The 26376-nt window shown below is 32.6% G+C and overlaps 1 protein-coding gene across 1 annotated transcript in view; it reads left to right on the forward strand.

The window, feature by feature from the left end:
- Positions 1-26376, forward strand: part of LOC107441842 (Friend leukemia integration 1 transcription factor) — a 179708-nt gene that overhangs the window by 36552 nt on the left and 116780 nt on the right. Inside the window, exons 3-4 of the mRNA XM_071177879.1 lie at positions 1554-1754; positions 5311-5376. Coding sequence (XP_071033980.1) covers positions 1554-1754; positions 5311-5376 — 267 coding nt within the window. The remainder of the gene's footprint in view (positions 1-1553; positions 1755-5310; positions 5377-26376) is intronic.

Genomic DNA, 26376 nt, shown 5'->3' on the forward strand with positions numbered 1-26376 from the left:
TTGGGCGAGAGCTCTGCCAGCTGACGAGAGAGGACTTCGGTCGACTGACCAATCCTTACAACGGGGAGGTCCTCTACGCACACCTCCACTTCCTCAGACAGAGTGAGTTTACTTTTATCGATCTCATTCATTTCGTTAGATTCTTCATCTTGGTATAAAAAAAGAGGAGCCACAGAGCATCAATACATTACACTGTTAGAAATTTCTCCGAAAAAATGGTTAAATAACAATTTATGGAATGGTTATTTCACCATATTTAATCAAAACAGTCAAATAACCATAAATAAAATGGTAATCAAACTGTTAAATTTGTGAAAAACTGCTTATTAACCTAATACGGTTAAACAACCAGAATTTTATGGCACCAACTAGAACCACCTAATGAAGCTACTTAGTTCTTTGCACCGAGCGGGCTTATCTGCCAATCTAATAACCGGCAGAACTGGAGTTCGAGTCCTAGTGTTGACACCACATTTTCTCCATCACCTTCAACACATGAAGAATTTCCAGTATCCGGCACTCTCCAATGACCATGACCTTACGAAAATCCGAGCTCCCATGTCTAGTTAAATAATTATCATTTGTTTTCACGTCTTCGAAAAATGCTAGTTGTAAATGGTTAAAAAACCGTATTGTTTTGTATTCATGGTCTTAAAACCATACTTTTCATAAATGGCTTCGAAACCATAAAGGAAAAAATGTTCCTTACCGTAAACTTTATGGTTAATCGGCAGCTGCCAGTTATTTTACCAAATTTTAACAGTGTAGCAGATGTAATAAATGAAATATATCATCAACTAGTATGGGTAGTGTTTCTAAGCTTATAACTGCTATATCGACCAATTTCGAAACTGAAACTATATAGATGAGTCTTTCTATAACGACATCGGTTGGCAAAATAACTATCGGTTGGCAAAATATTTAGTGGGTGTGACTCCCTGGCCAAATTATTAGATCCATTATAAGATTCTATGTGAAAATCTTAATTATCTGGTGATACTATACAGCTTTATTGTTTTTACCCGACTGAAATAACCGGTTTGCATTTGTCTACGTTCGTGTATCAATTGGTTAACATTGTAATGCAATACGTTAAAAATAAATACAAGTAAGAATATGCAAAAAAATCTCCTGTATAAAAACTCATTACATGTATGTTTAAATATAAAAGTATTGCATATAAACTCCTGCAAACATGTCATTATTAAGAAAAATACAGTACGTCTAATAATTTGGTCTAAATATTTTAATAGACTAATATAATACCTGATATAATAATTATTCTACATTTTTATGTAATATATCGTCTAATTTAATCAATCGTCGAATTTATATAATAGTGGAGCATCGTTTATACGACGCCGAAGGGACCACCGAAAAACGTCGTATAAACGATAACGTCGTATAATCGATTTTTACTTCTAAAACTGAAACTAACTCTGTTTTCAGTTAATTTTAATGTTTAACGTGTTGATTTACATAAATTTCTAAATTAGACAAAGCAAAACAAACAAATAACCAAAGAAGAAAAATNAGAGAGAGATGCTTTGCAGATCCCGTTCTGTGGAGTCCAGATCATGTGAAGCAGTGGCTGGAATGGGCAGTGAAGGAGTACAATTTGCACGAAGTGGACGCCGGTCGCTTCAATGTGATTGGGCGAGAGCTCTGCCAGCTGACGAGAGAGGACTTCGGTCGACTGACCAATCCTTACAACGGGGAGGTCCTCTACGCACACCTCCACTTCCTCAGGCAGAGTGAGTTTACTTTTATCGATCTCATTCATTTCGTTGGATTCTTCTTCATCTTGGTATAAAAAAAGAGGAGCCACAGAGCATCAATACATTACACTGTTAGAAATTTCTCCGAAAAAATGGTTAAATAACAATTTATGGAATGGTTATTTCACCATATTTAATCAAAACAGTCAAATAACCATAAATAAAATGGTAATCAAACTGTTAGGTTTGAGAAAAACTGTTTATTAACTGACTTCACCTTTTACGGTTAAACAACCAGAATTTTATGGCACCAACTAGAACCAACTTAGTTCTTTGCACCGAGCGGGCTTATCTGCCAATCTAATAACCGGCAGAACTGGAGTTCGAGTCCTAGTGTTGACACCACATTTTCTCCATCACCTTCAACACATGAAGAATTTCCAGTATCCGGCACTCTCCAATGACCATGACCTTACGAAAATCCGAGCTCCTATGTCTAGTTAAATAATTATCATTTGTTTTCACGTTTTCGAAAAATTCTAGTAGTAAATGGTTAAAAAACCGTATTGTTTTGTATTCATGGTCTTAAAACCATACTTTTCATAAATGGCTTCGAAACCATAAAGGAAAAAAATGTTCCTTACCGTAAACTTTATGGTTAATCGGCAGCTGCCAGTTATTTTACCATAATTTCAGAATGAAAATTTTAACAGTGTAGCAGATGTAATAAATGAAATATATCATCAACTAGTATGGGTAGTGTTTCTAAACTTATAACTGCTATATCGACCAATTTCGAAACTGAAACTATATAGATGAGTCTCTCTATAACGACATCGGTTGTCAAAATAACTATCGGTTGGCAAAATATTTAGTGGGTGTGACTCCCTGGTCAAATTATTAGATCCATTATAAGATTCTATGCAAAAATCTTAATTATCTGGTGATATTATACAACTTTATTGCTTTTACCTGACTGAAACAACCGGTTTGCATTTGTCTACGTTAGTGTATCAATTGGTTAACATTGTAGTGCAATACGTTAAAAATAAATACAAGTAGGAATATGTAAAAAAATCTCCTGCATAAAAACCCATTACATGTATGTTTAAATATAAAAGTATTGCATATAAACTCCTGCAAACATGTCATTATTAAGAAAAATACAATACGTCTAATAATTTGGTCTAAATATTTCAATATACTAATGTAATACCTGATATAATAATTATTCTATATTTATATAATATAACGTCTAATTTAATCAATCGTCGAATTTATATTATATATCGTCTAATTTAACCAACTGATACACGACCGTTAACAAGTCAAATCGGTGTCTGTCACATAAAAGCAATAAAGCTGTATAGTATCACCTGATAATTAAGATTTCAAATAGAATCTTAAAGTTCGTCTAATAATTCGACCAGGGACTTTATGTAATTATGACTTATGATCAAAGATGAGACGTATTAAAAATATACTCGGAAAGGGTTATTAAAAACTAAAAACCTGTTACAGAACCTAAGTACCTATTAGTATAACTAGGTATCTATTATTACAGTACGTATAATGTACTGCCACAACACCAGTAGTACCTACATAATACAACAATACCAATAGTATCTTTAACCAGTATTAATTTTACATCATTGTCGTAAATGCTAGTTTGGATATTTTATTGCTGCTCATGAAACGGAAATGTACTTTTTTTATATAAATAAAATTTACAAAAGAAGGAAGACAATTCGTTGATTTAAGAAATTATATACATATATACATATGTTTAATTCACTTGCCAAATTTGTTATTTCAATTGCTTAAGAGACACATTTTTGACGGACATTAAGAATCGGACATATTTTGGACATTTATCGGGCAATGCGATTACGCAATGCGAGAGATTACAGGCACGTATGTGAGCGTTTTGGTCAAATAAAATCCCATCGTATAATTGCAACTGTTCCCCGTGTAGTAAATGGTGACTAATGCACGCTACATCTGTCGAGTCACAAAGTCCTCCACGAACCCGTCACAAATCATACCTCTGGGGGATACTGATCCAGGAGCTACCTTGTCTTCTGGATTGGTTCGAAATTACAAGGCTATGGAGTTGAAGTTTAGTAGTCGTAAATACAAAATTGGGTCGGCTGTTCAACGACGGTTATAAAATAAAATAACGTTCCGATTAGAGCCGTGGTGGTTCAGGGGATAGAGCATTCACCTCCCAATGAGGTGAACTGAGTTCGTATCTCAGCTATGTCTGGTCGATGCGAATTCCGCTCCCGGCTCGCCCAACCACAGTGCTGACGAAAAATATTCTCATTGGTAGACGGATCATGGGTTAGAGTCCCCTTTGCCGTCAGACTAACCACGGGAGGTTCTCGTGGTCTTCCTCTCCATGTAACGCAAATTAGAGTTAGTTCCATCAAAAATGGAAGACAATTTTATCCCAATACTTGATCGTGGAGATTCCTTGTCTTCTGGATTGGGTTCAAAATTACAAGGCTACGGAGTTGTACACTAGTAGTAATAAACGCAAATTTGGGTCGGCTGCTCAACGACGGCTATAAAATATTAAATAAAATAAAATTTTATTTTGAGTCGATACCAATGACACTAAATCCGATTTAACAACTCGTAAAATTATAAAGAAATTGAATTCTCTTCAGTTTAAAAAAAATTTCCTCAATCAAATGAGTTCAAAATAAATAAATAAATAAATAAATAAAAATAATTAAATGAAAATAATTAAATGAATGAGTTTCCAAGTGAGATAAGCAGTTCGACTATTTAACTTTAATTTTACTACCGTCTTTTTTCCTTTTTTGCCTGCGTACGATAATTTTTCGTGTAAAAAGCCTGCAAGGTTAGAAATATTTGAGGTGCCCCGTTTTAAAAATTCTCTCAAATCGTACAAGCGTCGTCTAATGTCACATTATGCTTTTTGAGTCGCGGCAACATCGGGATGGGCACTTTAAAATATATTTCAAGGTGGCATTTTAAGGATAGGCACTTAAAATTCTATGTTAGGGTGGCATTTTAAGTTTTAATTTGATAGGGTAGTTTGAGGATGTATCCTTAAAGTTTTATGTTAAGATGGCGTTTTAAGAATTGGCATTTTAAATTTTACACTGAGGTGGTATTTTAAGGAGAGGCATTTTAAACTTTACGTTAAGGAGGCATTTTAAGGATAGGCACTTAAAATTTTATATTGAGTCGGTATTTCAAGGATAGGCACTTTAAATTCTATGTTAAGGTGGTATTTTAAGGATAGGCACTTTAAATTTTAACTAGCTATAATAGTTGGAGGATGATTTCTTTAAATTTTATGTTAAGGTGGTGCTTTAAGAATAGGCACTTCAAATTTTATATTGAGTTGGTATTTTAAGGATAGCCACTTTAAATTCTATATTAAGGTATATTATTGGTATTTTAAGAACAGGTACTTTAAATCTTATATAGAGGCTTTATTTTAAGGAGAGGCACTTTAAATTTTATGTTGAGGTGGTATTTTAAGGAGAGGCACTTTGAATTATATGTTGAGGTTTGTTGTCTTTCGAAACTAATGTTGAGGTTTCTTTTCATACAGCATCCGAATCAACTCTTCCCTCCAGAGAAAGACCTTCAGTCACAGCACAGAATTCCTCACCCCCAGGTAAGTTAATCTTTATTTAACTGTACCTGCACCTGACAATCTGTCTGAAAAAATTAATTCTGCACGTAGCTTCTCACATAAATGGACAATACTTACAGTAAAATACAGTAATTCTTTTTCCAATGGAAAATTTTTTTTTCCAAGGTTTTCTTATGAATTGCTGCAGTATTTAAGAATTCCTCGAATACCATGAAAACCGCTTCTTAACCCCTTAACGATCTGCTAATTTTCAAGAAAACGGTCATAAAAGTGCCAATTTTTTTTGCTTTTGTATTTGTATTACGTATTTGATTAGTGCTGACATCTAGTTTAAAATAAACTAACTATCTACAATTACCTTAAAAATATCCTGGTACTGCCATCAGGTGTGTAAAGTGATAAATAAAATGTTTTCAGGGCAAAAGAAATGAATTAGTTTTATTCTTATTGGCACGTTACTACTCCAAACCCTTCAATATCACGGGAGCGAGAAATAGAGGGCGAAACCTCACCCCGTCATTTTCACGGGAGCGAGAAGGAAGGGGTTAACGCTGTTTTTCGAATCTCTGTCGCTAAGGAAAACGAAAAAGCCATAGTTTAAATGCCTTGAACTTGAAGAAATGCGATGATTTTAAACTATATATATAATTTTGCCGTGAATAATTATCTGGGTTTTAGATCAGAGAAATAACTTATATATTTCAAAAAGTAATAAACTTTTTAAAAATCACCAATTTGGCTTCATTTTTCCACCTAGATGAAAATTATCGAAATCCCTGGCGCATTCTCAGTTTTTGCAAATTTTTATGAGTGCAGGTAATGCAGCATTGGAGTAAGTTTTTAAATATTTAAAAATTAGACCACAAATGTTTTTCATTTTCACAAAAACGTTGTTTTTCTCAATATTGATGTTTTGCGCCATTTTCAAAATAAGAGTAGACAGCCCTGGGTTTAGATTGGCTAAAAGTGACCAAACAGTTATGAGTAACACTTGAAAGCTCACAGCAGATGCAAAAATAGCAACCATAACATCAGTACCTCGAATCATAATATCGTACTAAGTTACCTCAATAGGATGTCAAATTGATCCATAATTCCTATCAAGTAAATTAGCCTCGGGAAGTCAAATTCAAATAGTATAAATTTTCCCGAAAATATGGTTTAAAATTGAAGAAAATTTGAAGTATATTACGGCTTAACAAGCTTCAAAGTTTCTAAACAGNAATGAAAATTGATAAAAAATAATAAAAATTGGAAAAAATTAACAGAAAACTTTAAAAAATGTATTAAAATGCAAAATACGTCCCTAAAATTAAAGAAAAATGCCCTATAAATCTAAAAAATGCTCTAAAAGACAAAAAATGCCCCAAAATGCAAAAAAATGCAAATGTCATCAAAATCCGGGCCTTAATTATGACTTAACAAGCTTCAAAGTTTCTAAACAGCCATGGAATTGAGAGCCATTTAAAATTTTTCATCAGTAGACGAAAACAACAACACAGATTTTGTTGCTTTTCTAAAGAGGAACGGCAACAACTAAATTAAGTGTAATTGCTTATTGATATTTTATGTACAGAAAATTATCATAATATGTGTTATCATTTCTGATTTTTCACAGATCGTTTTTAATTTTTTATTCTCGTTTTATTCCATTTGAGCAGGCTTCAGTCCAATTCTATTCTATTCCATTCTGCCTCACCAGTGTGATTATAGTGTAATCGCACTGAAGCTTCGAATAATACAGCTATTTCTTTCACTTCTCTGAATTGCGAATTAAAATTTAGTAACGACAATTCCCAATAAGCTAATTGAATCGTCTTTATAGCGTGTCTGTCATAATAAGCAAATATATTTGTTGAATGTTGACAAAATTGAGTGTAATATAAGAGACATGATAGATATCATGTCAACAAATGGCGCATTCTTTTTAAGTGTGTTGCAAGATACCTAAAAATAGCAGATCAATTATTTGGAGGGGAAGAATATTTTGTAAGGAGGAAAATAACTTGGCCGGTATTCACTCAAATGTGTTTGCTTTTTTAAACATAAAATTATAATATTTTAAGAAGAAATAAAGGCGAAATGATGTTCGTTTTCTGTGAAATGAATAAAAACGTCATCTATTTTTATCACTTCTTTGTATATTATTGCTCAATTAAGCAGTAGGAAAAGTAATTGGCCCTGAAGCCACACAAGAAATTTCACCTCGTTATAAACATACAACTTTTGCATCTTTAATACAAACATTTTGAGCCGTGATGGAGAATAGAGCTTTCGCCTTCCACTGTGGTGAACTGGGTTCGAATCCCAGCGATGGCTTGTCGATAGGAATTCCGCATCCAGCTTGTATCGACCACAGTGCTGACGTAAAATATCTTCAGTGGTAGACGGATCATGGGTTAGAGTCCCCGTGACGTCATGCTAACCGGAGAGCTTTCTGTGGTTTTCATCTCTATGTAACGCAAATGCGGGTTAGTTCCATCAAAAAATCCTCCAAATTTCTTTCAATACTTGATCCAGGAGTTTCCTTGACTTATGAATTGGGTTCAAAATTACAAGGCTACAGAGTTGATTATCAGTAGTTATAAACCCAAAATTGGATCGGCTGTTCAACGACGGTAATAAAATAAAATGTAAACATTTTGACGGAATTGTTGCTCTAGCTCCTAAAAATACCTCACACGTTCTATCGTATTTATAAAAATATCCAAGTGGAACTTTCCAAAAGAAAAATTATAAGCAAGGATTTCATTTTCCTTCAAATTAAAGGTCCAAAAAAATCTTTCGAAAGTCCTTTGTAGGTTAAAATGGATACCTGTTGGGAAGGCCATGGAAATTAAATTGAGATGCATGTAGATCATTATTAAAATGATCCATGATCGCAATCTTTCTCTGAACTGTGGGTGTCTCGGTCGAGGTTCGAAAACTTTCCCGGATGTCATCGAAAATGGGTGTGCGAGTGTCCAGCTTACGGTCAAAACATTAATTAACAAGAGCACGGAATGCATCTGCTCTAAGATCACGCACACCCTTCGTGTTGCTGTGGCTACCGATGACGTATTAGGGTTTTGCAAATAACTAAGCCCGAGCAAAACACTTCTGGGGATCACTACAGGACACTATAAAAATACATAATTTTTATTTTCATTAAAAGTAATGAACTCTTACTGAACTATTCGATGGATTTATTTCAGATTTTGACAGAAATTTGTAAAAAGGTAAAATTCACCGAATCAATTATTAACTGCATTTTTCTGCTTTATTTCTTTATGCACATAAGAACAAAATCTTGTATCTTTTACAACAGCTGATGTTGGTCATGTGTTTCGCTGATTTTTAATGTGTATAGAGTTTCTTTCCATCAGCTTTGCTTTTGGAAATTCGTTATAGTAGATAAATTGCAAAATGTGAGGCATTTGTAATTAAATGAAAGAAGTAACAAGTGTCTGGTATCCGATAATTTAAATTGATGCCAATTTTATTTGGTATGCTCATTTTATATATTGGTATAGCGTTTCGTTTCAATTTTAGAGTTTACGCGTTGCAACACTGAATCTACTCAAACAACTGCTGAATTTCCAAAAACAACGACGAGATTTTAAAAATCGAGGTTGTGGAAAAAACATACAAACTGCTTTCTCATAGAATCAACGCACCAAAATATAGCCTAAATCAATTTAGCAACAAACGTTATAAGTTTTGAGAGACTGTGAAAATAGCATCTTTCACAACTTAGCTCCACCAAAAACTCTAAACATACAGAATTTTAGATTTTGGAGCATGGTAGACCATAATATCGTACAAGTTTGCTACAACCTCACTATGGTGCTCATTTGAGCCATATCTTCGCACTTCCTAAATATACGATACTCTGGTACAACTCGAATGGAATCTGGGTTCAACTTAACAACTTATGAAGGTTCTAGCAAATTTATGATGGTACAAGATATCGATATTGTGGTTTAACGTATCAATATTATGGTTATAAGTCACACGCAATTAAATTTATGATACTCTAGTACGATTCGAACGGAAACTGGATTCAACTTAACAACTTATGAAGGTTGCAGAAAATTTGTCACTGTTATGATGGTACAAGATATCGATATTGTGGTTCAACGTATCAATATTATGGTTATAAGTCACGCGCAATTAAATTTGTGATACTCTAGTACGATTCGAACGGAAACTGGGTTCAACTTAACAACTTATGAAGGTTGCAGCAAATTTGTACACTGTTATGACGGTACAAGATATCGATATTGTGGTTCAACGTATCAGTATTACGGTTATAAGTCACACGCAATTAAATTTACGATACTCGGGTACAATTCGAACTGAAACTGGGTTCAACTTAACAACTTATGAAGGTTGCAGCAAATTTGTACACTGTTATGACGGTACAAGATGTCGGTATTGTGGTTCAACGTATCAGTATTACGGTTATAAGTCACACACAATTAAATTTACGATACTCTGGTACAATTCGAACGGAAACTGGGTTCAACTTAACAACTTATGAAGGGTGCGGCAAATTTGTACACTGTTATGACGGTACAAGATGTCGGTATTGTGGTTCAACTTATCAGTATTATGGTATAAGTCACAGACAATTAAATTTATAATACTCTTGTAAGATTCGAAAGGAAACTGGGTTCAACTTAATAACTTATGCAGGCTGCAGCAAATTTGTTTACTGTTATGATGGTACAAAATATCGATATTGGGGTTCAACGTAACAGTTTTATGGTTATAAGTGACACACAATTAATAACAAAAGCTGATAGGTTATATTTGCATAATCTTCTATCTGTTACTGCTATTAATTGTGTGCGACTTATAACAATAATTGCATAAACCTCTATCAGTGCTGTACTACTAAATTGCATATCTGAAATCAACATTCTAAATATAGTCGAAATAAATTTTAAAATTACTAGTACCAAACTGTACACCGGCCTACGCATTTTAAGCTTAACATATTTTAATCAGTTAGGAGTGAAAAAATTAAATAATGTCGAAACAGTAGAAGATTAAAAAAAAAGTATTTGGGATGCCGTTCTTCAATTCAGACGCCACGAACAAAATTTTACATATTCGGCTTTCATTGCTTTCTTTATCAATCTCTCTTCGTGCCTTTTAGTTGGTCGTGTTACAAGAGAAACGTGATAAAATAGATCAGATTCCTGATATACAAACCCTATTATAAATGGGTTGTAAAACACTCCTCCTGATAAGGTAGGTATACCTGATAACATTCGTGATGGTTAACGACTAAATCAATTCAAGATGGAGGCAGTAAACAAGAAATTTCCTTTGAAAGTTTCAGAATGAGTTTTCAACTACCCAATATCCGTTATGCAGCTGTGTTCACGCTATTAATTGAAAAGATAACACAATGTTCAGAATGTTTAAAAATTTGCATAGTACAAAATCTGCAGCCAAACGTACGATAAATTGCAATAAAAAAATGTAAATGTTTAGATGAAAACGAGATGGATTTTACTTAGAATTCAGACTTAATTTGCACACATTCTGTCTTGAATTTTAAGAACACAGTTGATCGGCCGTCGATATATCGAACCTCATTATAACGCGCAATGAAGCGTTCATGAAAATTCTTTTATTTTCCGGATTTTTATAAATTTTTCTCTTTTTTTCGGATAATTTTTTTTTCAGTTTCTTATTATTTTTCTTTCCCCCCTTTTTTTCTTTGTTCTGTAATTTTTTCCAAGTTTTCTCTACATTTTGAACTTATTTCACGAGTTCTATTCATTTGCAGCTTATGCGTAGTTAGTATAACTTGTTGTTTTTCTTAATTTTCCACTTGTTTTTTTTCTTTTTGTTCTTTTTGCATTTATTTATTATGCTATACAGGGTGTCTATACAGGGTAATACAGGGTAAAAGAACTCCGGGGTTTTGAGGCAAAATATTTTAATGAAATAAAAAACATACATACATGTTTTATACATGACTGAAAAGCTTACANATATATATATTATACTAAGTCCGCTTTAAGTATTACTACACGATTATCGAATATTTTACACATAGGTTTGAATTATTTATATGTTGTGATGGTAACAAAAATCAAGAAAGTAATGTTATAAATCACATATTAAAGCGTAAATTTTTACAAAACATATTATGTTTTCTGCGTGTTAACTCAGGCATTGCAAAATAATAAGCATAGGTATTTTATATTTATTCCTTTCAATTGCGACGCTTAATCTTATGGAAAAGAAAATTTTCTTTTATTTAAAAAATAAATTAAAAAAAAGAATAATAAATAAAAAAAATAACTTTAAAAAAATATATATATATTCGTTCTTGGGTAAAACTTTCCAACTCCAGCTAACTTCCTTCCTGAAAATTTAAAAACAATGCTTCATTTCTTAAGAACATAAAAATACAAAATATGGCATCATCTACCGTTAGATGATGCCACAAGGGGAGAGTTAGAACTTTGATGAAAATTCGCAATGCCATTTTTTCTTACTACGAAAAATAATAATAAAAGAACATCAAAAGACAATGAATATCAGTGAATTTCAATAAGAAAAAAAAATATAAAAGTAAACAACAAAATTATGCTGTACAAGGGCTTTAAGTAAAAGTAAAAGAAGACACACTATCTTCCAATGAAAAACTTGTCATTTTCTAAAAGAAGTGCAAACGATAACGTCACTATAAAAAAAAATTCCACATCCGGGTTAAGATTCTGTTTAAAAAAAAATGACTTCAGCAACGGAGTAAAAACGTTTATATTGAGTTCGTATTTTTCTTCATTACCCGGTGACATTTAAATGCGGGAGATAAATTGGGTTAACATAATTAACAAGGTGTTTTAAAAAATATGAAATGTCGTATATGTAGCGAAGTTCTAAAACATTCTAATTTATTAATTTCTATACCCAGTTTTCTATTAATTTACTACAAACTACCCAGTTACTACAAATTTAAAACAATCTATCTATCAATCTCATTATAAATAACAGAATATTTTGTTAGTTCTTTTTCAAAATTGGCACAATGGACGGGAATTGAGTTATCAAATACGAAAGTAGTCATAAGCATGAACACTTATTTATAAATTTCTCGATGATATTTTTTCTCTCACATGGGTTGCAAAAAAGATGAAACAAACTGCTACAAGTTCGGCAGAAATGAATGGTTAAAGGCGATTAATTTATGTAAACAAACTGCTACTATACATATACTTTTGTTTTAATGGTATACCTGTAAGAGACGTAGAGTGGGTATCTCGACCCTGATTGGTTGTTGAAACGTTAGGTTGGTTTGCGTTAGCAACTGTTCTTTCCATTCTAATTCGAGTCTACCAAGGCAGATAGTATCAATTCTCTTAAGTGACACATTCTAAATTCTTTCGCAAAAATTCTTTCTCAAAGATTTCAACTCTTTCACAATAAGATTTCACAACAAAGATTTCAACTCTTTCACAACACACAGAGAATTAACACAGAAACGGAAACAAAACCATGTAGAACACAAACAAACTAATTATGCATTGTTGCCAGGTGGACAAGGCAAAAATATATCATGGTTACAATAAAATACAGAAACAAATAATAAATCTAAGTTAAGTAAAAGAAGTAGACGATAAAGAATTATATTTCACCTAATTCGATGTGTGATACGCCTCTGTATTTGATTAACTTATAGTCAATTAACCTTCTAACTTTATGTCGAGAAACTTACTTCAACCTTTTAGTGAGCCATTTTGCTGATAAAGATAAGCTGGCGTTGACGTCATAGGTCACATGTGTGGGTATGGGAGGTCTTCTTCTTTTTCTTCTTGAAGTGCAACTAACCAATTGTTATTAATAGTTGGCATTAAAATGTTTTTGTATTAAAATTTAATAAATTTAAAAGCCATTAAATTGTAATGCCGTTTGGACGAATAAGCATATTTATGTTTAACATTGCCACTGACGGTGACACATAATATTTCGATAACATATGTTATCCTGCATATTTTGATCTATCAAGTTTTACTTCCGAACTGTAAATTAAGCGAGGATTAAAGATATTTTTTAGTGGTTTTATCTGCTTCTATTTTTTAAATTTGAAAAAAAAATTTGTTTCCATGAGAGAGCACATTTTAATCTATAACTATGGTTTTCGTCAATGGAAGTTCTTCGTATTTTAAATATTGTGCCCTAACCACTTAACGATGATTGTTTACAAACACGTGGTTATTTACAAATCATCCTTTGAAAATTTGCAGACTGCTGAATAAAAGAACCCCCCATCTAAATCGATTATCCCATTCGACAGTTATTAGCAAACATACATGCAGATATAGAGTTGTGGCTTTTATAGAGTTATAGGCATAGACATAGCTATAAATATAGTTGTAGGTATAGACATAGAGTCATAGCTTTTATATAGATGTTTTTAATTTATGTTAATACGCTGTTCAGGAGTTATACCAAATTAACTTTTGATTTGCATGTGGTCTAGTGTTTCATAAATTACGATCTATGGATGAATGAATGGATGTATAAATGGGTCCGCCCTGTAAAAGGGTGTGACGTATGTGTGTGATTGAAGTCGAATTCTTGGCCATAGATGGCGACACTGGAAAACAATCACAATCACATCCCTTCTGCTTCAAAGGCCCACGACAACAACGACATGTGATTTTTTTAAGCATTTTTGATAATGATTATAAAAATATAGATATTCTGAGCTGGCATTGGAAAGCATATTGCATAAGCTTTATGTGTTTAGCTTCAAGGAAAATATATTGTACACATTGCACGTGGTCAAGGATATAGTCTCACAGGAGGCAAGCAGAGCCAAAATTCAAATTCTTTATAGCATTTTCTAAATATTGAAGTACATCAGTGAATCCCAAAATACACACAAAACTACGGCACTGCATTTTTCATTGTAAGATATTATCTAGAGAAGGTGCTGTAAGATCCCTAATTAAGTCATAATCATTCAATGAAGATGGAAAATAAACAATTTTAAATGGTTCCTGCCTCTGAGGTCAAATTGCCTGAAAAGAAAAAACTTTTATGATAATTGTTGAAACCGAACACATTATGAGAAATGGAATTTTTAATGATGTGATCCGGGGTTTGGCTCTGAATAATGGAGACAGACATTTTAGACCAGGGGTTTGCAACTTACATGAGGCCGGGCACCGCAATTAAAAACACCAGTCAAATGGCGGGCCGCAACTTTATCAAAATTTTACTTTTATGTTGGAAGGAACATTAAATATTACTGTCAGATTTTTATCAAGTTGTACAAAACAAGAGTATTGAATTACAAATTTAAATAAGTAGATTTTTACCAGAGAAATAAATTTTTTTGCACCGTCGTTGGTATGTTAAATTTCACAGAAACGAAGAAATTAAGCTTTTTTTAAACGAAGAAAAGTACTTTAAACCCATATAGATTTTTTTACGAAAATTGTCCGCAAAAATAACAACTAATATATTTTAGTTCGCGAGCCACAAAAAAAGGCTTGGCGTGCTGGATGTGCCCCGCGGGCAGCCAGTTGGTTACCACTGTTTTAGACTAAGAATTATTGTAAAAAAGAACTAGCTGGATGTTTTTTTTTTAAGTTTTACATACATGCGCATAAAGTTGAATTTTAAAATGAAATTCTGAATTGTATGATACATATAACTTTTTTTAAGAAAAATATATGGTGTATTTTTTTCCCCCAGTATTTTTTCTTTTTCTTGACAGATTTATGGCTTAAGCAACTTTGAGGCAATACAGTCATCCCCGCTTAATTGCATATCGGATAATCGAATAACTCGCTTATACGAATAAAATTTAATGGAACCAAATTATTTTACATAAAACTAATGTTAAACTTCCCCGTTTAAACGGATATTTGTTGTTTAATGTTCCCGCTTAATTGCATAAAGAAGAGGTACTGAAATGAAAAAAAATGTGCTTATTTTTGAGAAATGTTCCACTAGCTGAAATAGAATTTCCGTTTTTCAGTTAATGTAAGGATATAATAGGTGGTCACTTAAATATGGACTTCCTGTTCATTAGTTGGTCTAAACAGGTGTGAAAATTAATAAAATTTTGCTGCCAATTATTATACACTGAAGTAAACGAAGGATGTTTTATCCGTCTTAGACTTTACTCACACATCATTTAGAATGCAAAAAAAAAAGTACAGATTGATTTGTTTTGTGGTCGAGACTTGTGGTCTCCTCTTGATGCGCTATTAGCTTTGATAAGAAAAAAAATTTCAGAAACCTAACACATTAGTGTACAATGTGTCTTTTTCTTAAGTAGAATAATCATTGCTTAATCTAATGAATAATTTTGAGTTGGTTGAGTTAATCGGAAAAATTAATCAGAATTAATCGGAAAAAACAATGAATCTTGAAAACAATAAATTTAAGAAATCCCCGACTAAAATTGTGCATTAATTTGGAATTTCTAAAGTTTCGAGGATTAGAAGAAAAAAATTACTAAGAAAAAATAATAAAAAAACATTCTGAATGTATTTGAAAAGAATACGCAACTCATGAAAGTTTCTGATGAAAGGGAAAATCTAACTCTGGCAAATTGACGAATTATACGGGTATAGAAACAAACTTCAATTATAGATTTGTTCGAAAGGGACCAAATAATATTTCAGTACCTCTATTATATTTTTCACTAACATTGATTTATTTTTATGTAACTTTAAATGACAGTTTTATTTTATGATGCTAACGTAGACAGTCTTAATTATAATTGTTTATTGATCATAAAACTGAGTTTATTTAATCAAAACGCTATACTATGCATTAAATATCGTTAAAAAGTAAAATTTCGCAAAAATTTACAATTGAATATTGCACTCTCCTTTTAATCGAATAACCCGCTTAATCGCATAGATTTAGCGGGGACAGATGGCATTCCTTTGAGCGGGGTTGACTATGCCTAAAATTTCCGGAACGTTTTCTTGTCTTGCACAGTCCAGTAATAATTACATCTGATTTTTGTCCACTTAGGTTCGAAGTTATGGATTAAATCAATCAATAATCAAAATAAATTATTGATCTGATTAATCAGGGTTTCTTTTCCCGACGGCATCTGAAGGTTGAAATGTTCTCATTTCTCTTCGGAGAATGGGAAATAATTCTGTGTGTTGCAAAGTGTATCATATTTAGCATGTGTGGAAAAATAAAAGGAACCTATATTCTCCCACAGAACTTGAGAAGAATCAAAGAAAAAAACCAATCCATTAAAGTCACTCTATATCTGGTGTGGCCTATGATAACAACGTTCGTAAAAAGAAAAGAGAGGGCAAAAAAAATACCATGAAAGGAACTGTGTTGGGAGGAAAAAGATATAAAAGCTATGTCACGAACAATTATAAGGTTTCATAGTTTGCGTATGAGGGCGCTGCTGTAGCACATTGTAATTAACTTCGTGTCACATTTTCCAATAATCCACGCCAAAGTCTCACAAAAACAAAATAAAACTGCGGGTCACACTTTCATTTGATTTTTATTAGTTTTTTTTTTTCATCAATATTCCGTAGTTCCATTTAAAAATATTCTTGTCGAGAAGATAAAACGTATGAAAAAATAACTCATTTCGCTGGCTCCATTGTTCGGGTTATCTTGCCTTGCTTCTCGAACACGAAGACTAAGGCTTGTCGACAGCTCCGCCAGAGGGCGGTACCTTTTCGAAAATGTCGACTGACATAGGAAGTGCAAAGAGGATTATTCTTTTTATTTTCATTACCAGGGTTAAATACATTAATAAAAAAAAAAAGTATTAAATATTAAAAATGGAATGGGTATATTTTTTGGGGAAAAAAAAGCACGCGTTGAAGATTTTAAAGTTTATTTTGAAAGGAAACGGTCGATAAAATGCTGTATTTGAAGGAAAAAGCCGAGTTTCATTTAGGAAGTTACAAAGAATATTAATCTAGTCGATAACAATATAGATTTTGAAATTTTTGGTTTTGTCAATCGATATATATATATGTACATGTTTAAATAATCGTAAAGATTGTAACTCTTCAATCGTAGTTTCGAATAAATTATTCATTTCCGGTAAAGTTTTTGATTAATTACATGATCGATATAAACGAACGGAGGAAAAAAAAACGGAAAGTTTTTGCCCAAAATATCTAATTATGCTCGGGAAACAACTTATATGCAAATGCATTCCATAATTTATTAGTTTTCAAGCATTTTCGTGTTACTTTGTTAGTTACTTCTTTTTTTTTCCCCTCGACTTTTCCTTTTTGATAACATCAGAATATATACCTCCAGTTTTCATATTCATGAAGAGGTAAAAAAAAACTTGGCAAATGAAAGAAGCATAATTAGTTTTCTTGTTCGCACTTACATTAATCTTTATTAGTTATAGTAAAATTTATTAGTAATGAATAAAAAAAAATGAGACAAAATGATCATTAATAAAAAACGCATCAGAGTTTAAAATTAAAAAAAATATGACTAAACTTAGTGACAAATTAACTTAGTATCACGAGCTGGATTAATGGTTTCCAAACACAGAATTTATTATTCCATGAGGTTTCCAATTATGTTTAAGGTTACCAAATTCAGAATTTATTATGAAGATTAAATTTTATTGGGATTACGCTTTATGTTTCAATTTAAAAAGAATCTCTGAATTTGTTATGAAGATTAAATTTTATTGGGAGTACGTTTTATGTTTCAATTAAAAAAAATCTCCAAATTTATTATGAAGATTAAATTTTATAGGGATTAATTTTCATATTTCAATTAAAAAATCACCTCTATCGTGCATTGTCTACAAATCTGAAATTTCCAAATGTACATGTACAGATTTACTTTGTAAAAATATTTTTTTTCCCTTTTCGCCAAAAAAGAAAGAAAAAAAAACATTTTTAATTAGTGATCTCAGATTCTCAAATTCTTTCGAATCAATTTTTTTCTTCAAAAATTTATGTTTCATGTTCGAGCCCGCAGTTACGTAAACTTTATAGAGTAAATAACTTCCTGCAGCTCTGTCAAGGTTTTAGTTCACATTCATCATCATAGTTGACACGACAGCCCAAGGCAGACCGAGACTTTCTATTGAAGATTCCTCTAGGACTGCTTATTGTTTTTTACTTTTATTGACCTAGTCTGTCAGTTTTAGCTCAAAATGTAATTCAAATTTTGATCTTAAATCACAACAAATATAGTTTTGGCGAAAGCTCATTTAAAATTAAAATGGCAACAAAATTCAATTCATTTCCTTACGCTATTCAAACAAATCACACAACTGTAGGCCCTAAACAAGATAAAGATTTTCCCCCCTTTTTAATCGTACTTGGTTTTCAGAGCTTAATTTGTACTGTAGTTTTTTTGTTTAGTTCTTTTGTTCTATCTGTTTACTTGAAAACTTAAATATGGTAGAATTTAAGAAAATGAATGAAAGTAAAGATGAAAAAAAAACCCAACTCGATTACAACTTTGTGAATGGCGACAAAATTCCTTAAAAACGGTGGAAAATGCTTAGGATTTTTGATAACCTATTTGGGAAAAAACGAAAAATGAGTTCATAGTTGTTTGGTCATGGGAAGAACTAAAGTCACCCGAACCAGATTCTTCAGACTTTGTGAATAGCGACAAAGTTCTTTAACAATGGTGGAAAATTCTTAGGATTTTTGATAGCCCATTTGGGAAAAAAACGAAACATGAATTCATAGCTGTATCGTTTCATGGTCTTGGGAAGAACTAAAGTCTCCCGAACCAGATTCTTCAGATTTTGTGAATAGCGACAAAATTCTTTAACAATGGTGGAAAATGCTTAAGATTTTTGATAGCCCATTTGGGAAAAAAAACGAAACATGAATTCATAGCTGTATCGTTTCATGGTCTTGGGAAGAACTAAAGTCTCCCGAACCAGATTCTTCAGATTTTGTGAATAGCGACAAAATTCTTTAACAATGGAAAATTTTTAGGATTTTTGATAGCCTATTTGGGAAAAAACACGATTTCATAGCTGTACCGTTTCATGGTCATGGGAAGAAATAAAGTCACTCGAACTAGATTCTTCAGACTTTGTGAATAGCGACAAAGTTCTCTAACAATGGTGGAAAATTCTTAGGATTTTTGATAGCCTATTTGGGAAAAAACAAGAATTCATAGCTGTATCGTTTCATGGTCATGGGAAGAAATAAAGTCACTCGAACTAGATTCTTCAGACTTTGTGAATAGCGACAAAGTTCTCTAACAATGGTGGAAAATTCTTAGGATTTTTGATAGCCTATTTGGGAAAAAACAAGAATTCATAGCTGTATCGTTTCATGGTCATGGGAAGAAATAAAGTCACTCGAACTAGATTCTTCAGACTTTGTGAATAGCGACAAAGTTCTCTAACAATGGTGGAAAATTCTTAGGATTTTTGATAGCCTATTTGGGAAAAAACAAGAATTCATAGCTGTATCGTTTCATGGTCATGGGAAGAAATAAAGTCACTCGAACTAGATTCTTCAGACTTTGTGAATAGCGACAAAGTTCTCTAACAATGGTGGAAAATTCTTAGGATTTTTGATAGCCTATTTGGGAAAAAACAAGAATTCATAGCTGTATCGTTTCATGGTCATGGGAAGAAATAAAGTCACTCGAACTAGATTCTTCAGATTTTGTGAATAGCGACAAAATTCTTTAACAATGGTGGTAAATTCTTGGGATTTTTGATAGCCTATTTGGGAAAAAACACGAATTCATAGCTGTATCGTTTCATGGTCATGGGAAGAAATAAAGTCACTCGAACTAGATTCTTCAGATTTTGTGAATAGCGACAAAATTCTTTAACAATGGTGGTAAATTCTTGGGATTTTTGATAGCCTATTTGGGAAAAAACACGAATTCATAGCTGTATCGTTTCATGGTCATGGGAAGAAATAAAGTCACTCGAACTAGATTCTTCAGATTTTGTGAATAGCGACAAAATTCTTTAACAATGGTGGTAAATTCTTGGGATTTTTGATAGCCTATTTGGGAAAAAACACGAATTCATAGCTGTATCGTTTCATGGTCATGGGAAGAAATAAAGTCACTCGAACTAGATTCTTCAGATTTTGTGAATAGCGACAAAATTCTTTAACAATGGTGGTAAATTCTTGGGATTTTTGATAGCCTATTTGGGAAAAAACACGAATTCATAGCTGTATCGTTTCATGGTCATGGGAAGAAATAAAGTCACTCGAACTAGATTCTTCAGATTTTGTGAATAGCGACAAAATTCTTTAACAATGGTGGTAAATTCTTGGGATTTTTGATAGCCTATTTGGGAAAAAACACGAATTCATAGCTGTATCGTTTCATGGTCATGGGAAGAAATAAAGTCACTCGAACTAGATTCTTCAGATTTTGTGAATAGCGACAAAATTCTTTAACAATGGTGGTAAATTCTTGGGATTTTTGATAGCCTATTTGGGAAAAAACACGAATTCATAGCTGTATCGTTTCATGGTCATGGGAAGAAATAAAGTCACTCGAACTAGATTCTTCAGATTTTGTGAATAGCGACAAAATTCTTTAACAATGGTGGTAAATTCTTGGGATTTTTGATAGCCTATTTGGGAAAAAACACGAATTCATAGCTGTATCGTTTCATGGTCATGGGAAGAAATAAAGTCACTCGAACTAGATTCTTCAGATTTTGTGAATAGCGACAAAATTCTTTAACAATGGTGGTAAATTCTTGGGATTTTTGATAGCCTATTTGGGAAAAAACACGAATTCATAGCTGTATCGTTTCATGGTCATGGGAAGAAATAAAGTCACTCGAACTAGATTCTTCAGATTTTGTGAATAGCGACAAAATTCTTTAACAATGGTGGTAAATTCTTGGGATTTTTGATAGCCTATTTGGGAAAAAACACGAATTCATAGCTGTATCGTTTCATGGTCATGGGAAGAAATAAAGTCACTCGAACTAGATTCTTCAGATTTTGTGAATAGCGACAAAATTCTTTAACAATGGTGGTAAATTCTTGGGATTTTTGATAGCCTATTTGGGAAAAAACACGAATTCATAGCTGTATCGTTTCATGGTCATGGGAAGAAATAAAGTCACTCGAACTAGATTCTTCAGATTTTGTGAATAGCGACAAAATTCTTTAACAATGGTGGTAAATTCTTGGGATTTTTGATAGCCTATTTGGGAAAAAACACGAATTCATAGCTGTATCGTTTCATGGTCATGGGAAGAAATAAAGTCACTCGAACTAGATTCTTCAGATTTTGTGAATAGCGACAAAATTCTTTAACAATGGTGGTAAATTCTTGGGATTTTTGATAGCCTATTTGGGAAAANCGGTCAGTGTGCGGGTGGGTGACCACTTGGATCAGTCTGCGTAGGGACCGAGGGTGTGCGGTATTGGTCCTCGTTAAACTGTGCTACCGTAAAGTGCTCGACTTCGCGCGCAGGTCGTCAGGCTACCGAAGCGGGGGTGCCATCCCTTCCGCAGAGGATAAAAATTGCGATGGCATGTCTTCGGATCATCCTCCGGGATGTTTCCCAGACCGTCGCCAATAGCCCATTTTGCAGCTCTAGTGCGACGTAAATTAACAACAACCATTGCCTTCATCCTCACCTGATTTAGTAAAGCTTGATTTATTTTTCTATGGTAAACTCTCAAAACTATTATATCTCAAGATTTTGTTGAGTCTGCAAACCCGTCTGCGTTTTTGCTACAATCAAACAAACTATATTGCTACTTCCAAATTCAAACCCCCAGATGTGTTTGACCGTTTTTGGCAATATCTAGGGTTCGAGGAGTCTAATGGTATTTTTCTGAAGTATTTATCACATTCTATCAGAAACATGATTTTATGAAACTCTACATTCGTTAAATATAATGTTTTTTATTCAAGAAATTGTTTTTTTCAAATCTCTTCATTAAATTGCGAATACATTTTTAAACGACTAAAAAGAAACGTATTTTATAATTTAAAAATAAAGGATTAGAAATCGGTTATTGGAGAAAAAAAAATATGAATGAAATTTGCGCTAGACTTGCGTAGGCAAAGTTTCTCGTAAGTTATCTACATTTAAATATTAATCGCCCCATTTAAATATTTCTTCATAGTCGCCAAACTAGTTTTTTTAAAAAAATTACTTTTATTTTTTCTCGGCTTCTGCTAAATAAAAACTGTTGAAACTTTATAGAATTTGCAATAGAAAAATACATAGATTAATATGGTACAATGGTAATTTAAATTTTTTTTCATCCAGAATTAAATAATTATTAAAAACTATTTTTTGCATGAAATTATCTTTGGGTAAACTGGTTTTATGAGTAGGTGCAATTTTTTAAATTACTTTATTAGTTTTAATAATGTGACTTAAAACGTAAAAAGGAAAATTAACATTATGGGGTCCGAACTTAAGATTACATTCCTGACCAAACTATGGGGACTCCCTATATTTTGAAGATTAAGAATCCAAACATGCAAAAAAAGTATATGTTTATTCAGAGAAAGTACGTTTTTGTGTCCTATTTCTTAACATAATTAATAGTTAGCACTACATAATTAGCACATTTTAGGTCACCCCCAGGAATCATTGGGATCAACATCTAGTACGCGAAAATTCGATCATTTGAGCAAAAGTTAAACAGGGATATATATATATATATATATATATCTTCAATGATGAATGAGAAACAACCATGGGGATCTGTGAGCGAAGGTTAGAAGCCTCTTAATTATAGTTTATATCAAATATGGATGTAACGTGAATAAATGATGACCCATGTAACCATGACATGATGACCCATGTAACCTCCTTTTCACGAAATCGTCTCTTCAGTGATACTTATAAAGTAACTAAAAAGTAACTAACTTTAGTATTTTTACATTTTCAAATACAAGAATTAGCGAGAAAAACAAATATCCCCATCTTAACAAACTTAGCTTGCATATTTTTAGGGATAGTTGAGTAGCTGGATTGAATAAAGATTTTTTTCTTAACCAACCTTAGAAATCTTTATTGGATAGTCGGATAAAATAAAATTAAGCATTCATAATATAAAAGTCTAATTATAAATAGACAATAAGGAAAGTACTAACAAAAATGTACTTACCCCGATTTTTAAGAAAAGTGGCAACAGCAAAAGGTAAATCTACACTACCTATTATTCAAAAATTAGAATATTTGAGTTACTGGACATAAAAGATTTATTTCCGTTATTAACTTGTTATTTATTTATTCATTTCTGTTACTAACTTATTTAAATTTTAGTTCTAAAATTTATTTTTTTTATTCTTCACATTAAAGTATTTGAACAAAAAATATAAATAAATTACGGTGAATAGGAAGATGCGTTGTTTTTAATTTCTGTCGTTTTTACCTGCTAGAGTAGCCATTACATCATTCTTGTTGTCAGTTCAGAGGATAGAGTGCTGACCTCCCAATGATGTGATCCAGGTTCGAATCTAGGCGATGGATGGTCAATAAAAATTCTGATCCCGGTTCGCACCGACCACTGCTCTGACTTAAAATATCTTCTGTGGTTGGCGAACAGTGGGTTGAAGTCCCCTTGCTGTTGGGTTAACCATGGGTGGTTTTCTCCTCCTTGTAATACATGCGAGTCAGTTTTGTAAGAAAAGTTTTCTACGAAGGCTTGTTTCTCTCAGTGCGTAATTTAGGAGTTACCTAGTCTTCTGGGTTGCATTCAAAATTACAAGGCTACGCAATTTAACATTGATAGTCGCAAACTCAGAAATGGGTCGGCTGCTGATCGTCAGTTATGAAATAAAATAAAATAAAATAAAATTAAAAAAAAAAAATGAAATAAAATGAAATAAAATAAAATAAAATATCTGTTGCTATGGATCATTTGAGTCAATGAACGAAAAAGCTATTTTACAATACTAAAAGTAAACAACTATTTATAAAATTATTGTAACTATACATTAAATGTCTGAGCAGTGCGCAAAATAAAAAGCGGACCACCCTGAATAACTTTCGAACGGATCTTCGCGTTCTAGGACTCCATCTTAATGGTTCGAGGGGGTGACTTCAAACATGCTAGTTACTAAATGCAGACGATATTTTAAGTTACGAAATAATAAAATATTAAAAAAAAAAAAAAAAAAAAAAAAAAAAAAAAAAAAAAAAAAAAAAAAAAACGCACTTTTTCAGAATAATCACGTCTCTTTTTTTACGGGTCTGGATTTCTGACCCCCCGAAATATAGGGGGTAGCCGCTATCTGGGAAATATGGTCCAAATAGTTTGGCCAGGAGAGCGCTCCAAAGTTTGAATCCCATAATGTTAATTTTACTCTTTGGGTATTAATTAAAAACGACTTATCAGTGATTTTTATTTGAATCAATTTTACACTGGCCACGGAGCGTTCGGGCTGCATCAATCAAGACTATTTGGCAAAACAAGTTCCTATAAGTACTGTCGAAAAATTCAGACTATAAAGCATTTAATTACAGAATGCCGAAAACTCCCGACACTCAGTAAAATGCTTTTAATAAACAGGTGATCCTGGAGTCATGGAACAAAACTAAGACAACAAAAACAAATCATTAAAACAATAATTAAACAAACAATAGAGTATCAAATGGAACCAGATGACTTCATGGATCCTTTGTACATGATACCGTAATTTTTAGCACTTACCTCCCCTGGTTCCAATATCGATTTCACCGTGGCGTACTACGCTGTCAAAATTTTCATTCTAAAATAATGGTAAAATAACTGACAACTGTCTGTCCATATGATCAACCGTAAAGTTTACGGTAAAGTACATTTTTTCTCCTTTACGGTTTCGAAACCATTTACGAAAAGTATGGTTTTAAAACCATGAATACAAAACTATACGGTTTTCTTACCATTTACAACTAGCATTTTTCAAAAACGCAAAAACAAATAATAATTATTTAACTGGACAAAGGAGCTCGGATTTTCGTAAGGTAATGGGCATTGTAGAGTGCCGGACACTCGAAAATTCTTCATGTGTTGAAGGGAATGGAGGTTATATTGTGGTGTCAATACTAGGACTCGAACTCCTGTTCTGCCGGTCATGAGATAAGCCCGCTCGGCTGTGATATGTACGCAGGTGCAAAGAACTAAGTGGCTTCATTAGATGGTTCTAGTTGGTGTGATAAAATTCTGGTTGTTTAACCGTATTAGGTGAAAACAGTCAATAAACAGTTTTTCTCAAACTTGACAGTTAGATTACCATTTTATTTATGGTTATTTGACTGTTTTGATTAAATATGGTAAAATAACCATTCAATAAATTATTACTTAACCATTTTTTCCGAGAAATTTAAAACAGAGTACTAATTGCATATTGCTGGTTACAGCGTCTCGAATTATTAGTCGAATGGATTTCATATGAATCTTTCTTAAATATTTTAACTGTAAATTTGTAACTTTTACCTTACTTTCTAGTTTTTAACCTGTACCATTTTATTATCGTTTAGCGCCCTCTTGGCGGAACTATTTTAACTAATATTTTAGTTTATTACTTTTAACTAATTATTTTGTCTTGTTCCGTTTAGATTTTGCTGATCTTTCACTGCATTATTTGTTTAAAGCCGTGGTGGCTCAGGGGATAGGTTTTCACGGTTTTTCTTTCCATGTGAAGCAAATTCGGGTTAGTTTCATCAAAAAATCCTCCACGAGGTCAAATTTCTCCCAATACTTGATTCACGAGTTCCCTTGTCTTCTGTGTTGGGTTCAAAATTACAAGGCTATAGAGTTGAACATTAGTAGTCGTAAACCCCAAAAAAATTGGCTCAGCTGTTCAACGATGGATACAGTACAATTATTATACATTATTTGTCTGTCTCGCTATCCTATGTGTGTTTTCGATTGGGACCATATTACTGTCGATTTCGGGTTTTCAAACTTTAATTGTGTCTTGAGATTCTTAATCTTATTACACTCTGTCATTTAATTTCTACAATTTGCTATTTCTAAGTTTATGCCCTCTATAAAGTACTGTCTCATCGGCCTAAGTAATATAAGATGAACAGTACTAGGGAGTCTAATTAATGTTGTTATTTTA

Source organism: Parasteatoda tepidariorum, chromosome 2 (genome assembly GCF_043381705.1).
Source record: "Parasteatoda tepidariorum isolate YZ-2023 chromosome 2, CAS_Ptep_4.0, whole genome shotgun sequence".
In the NCBI taxonomy this organism is placed as follows: domain Eukaryota; kingdom Metazoa; phylum Arthropoda; class Arachnida; order Araneae; family Theridiidae; genus Parasteatoda; species Parasteatoda tepidariorum.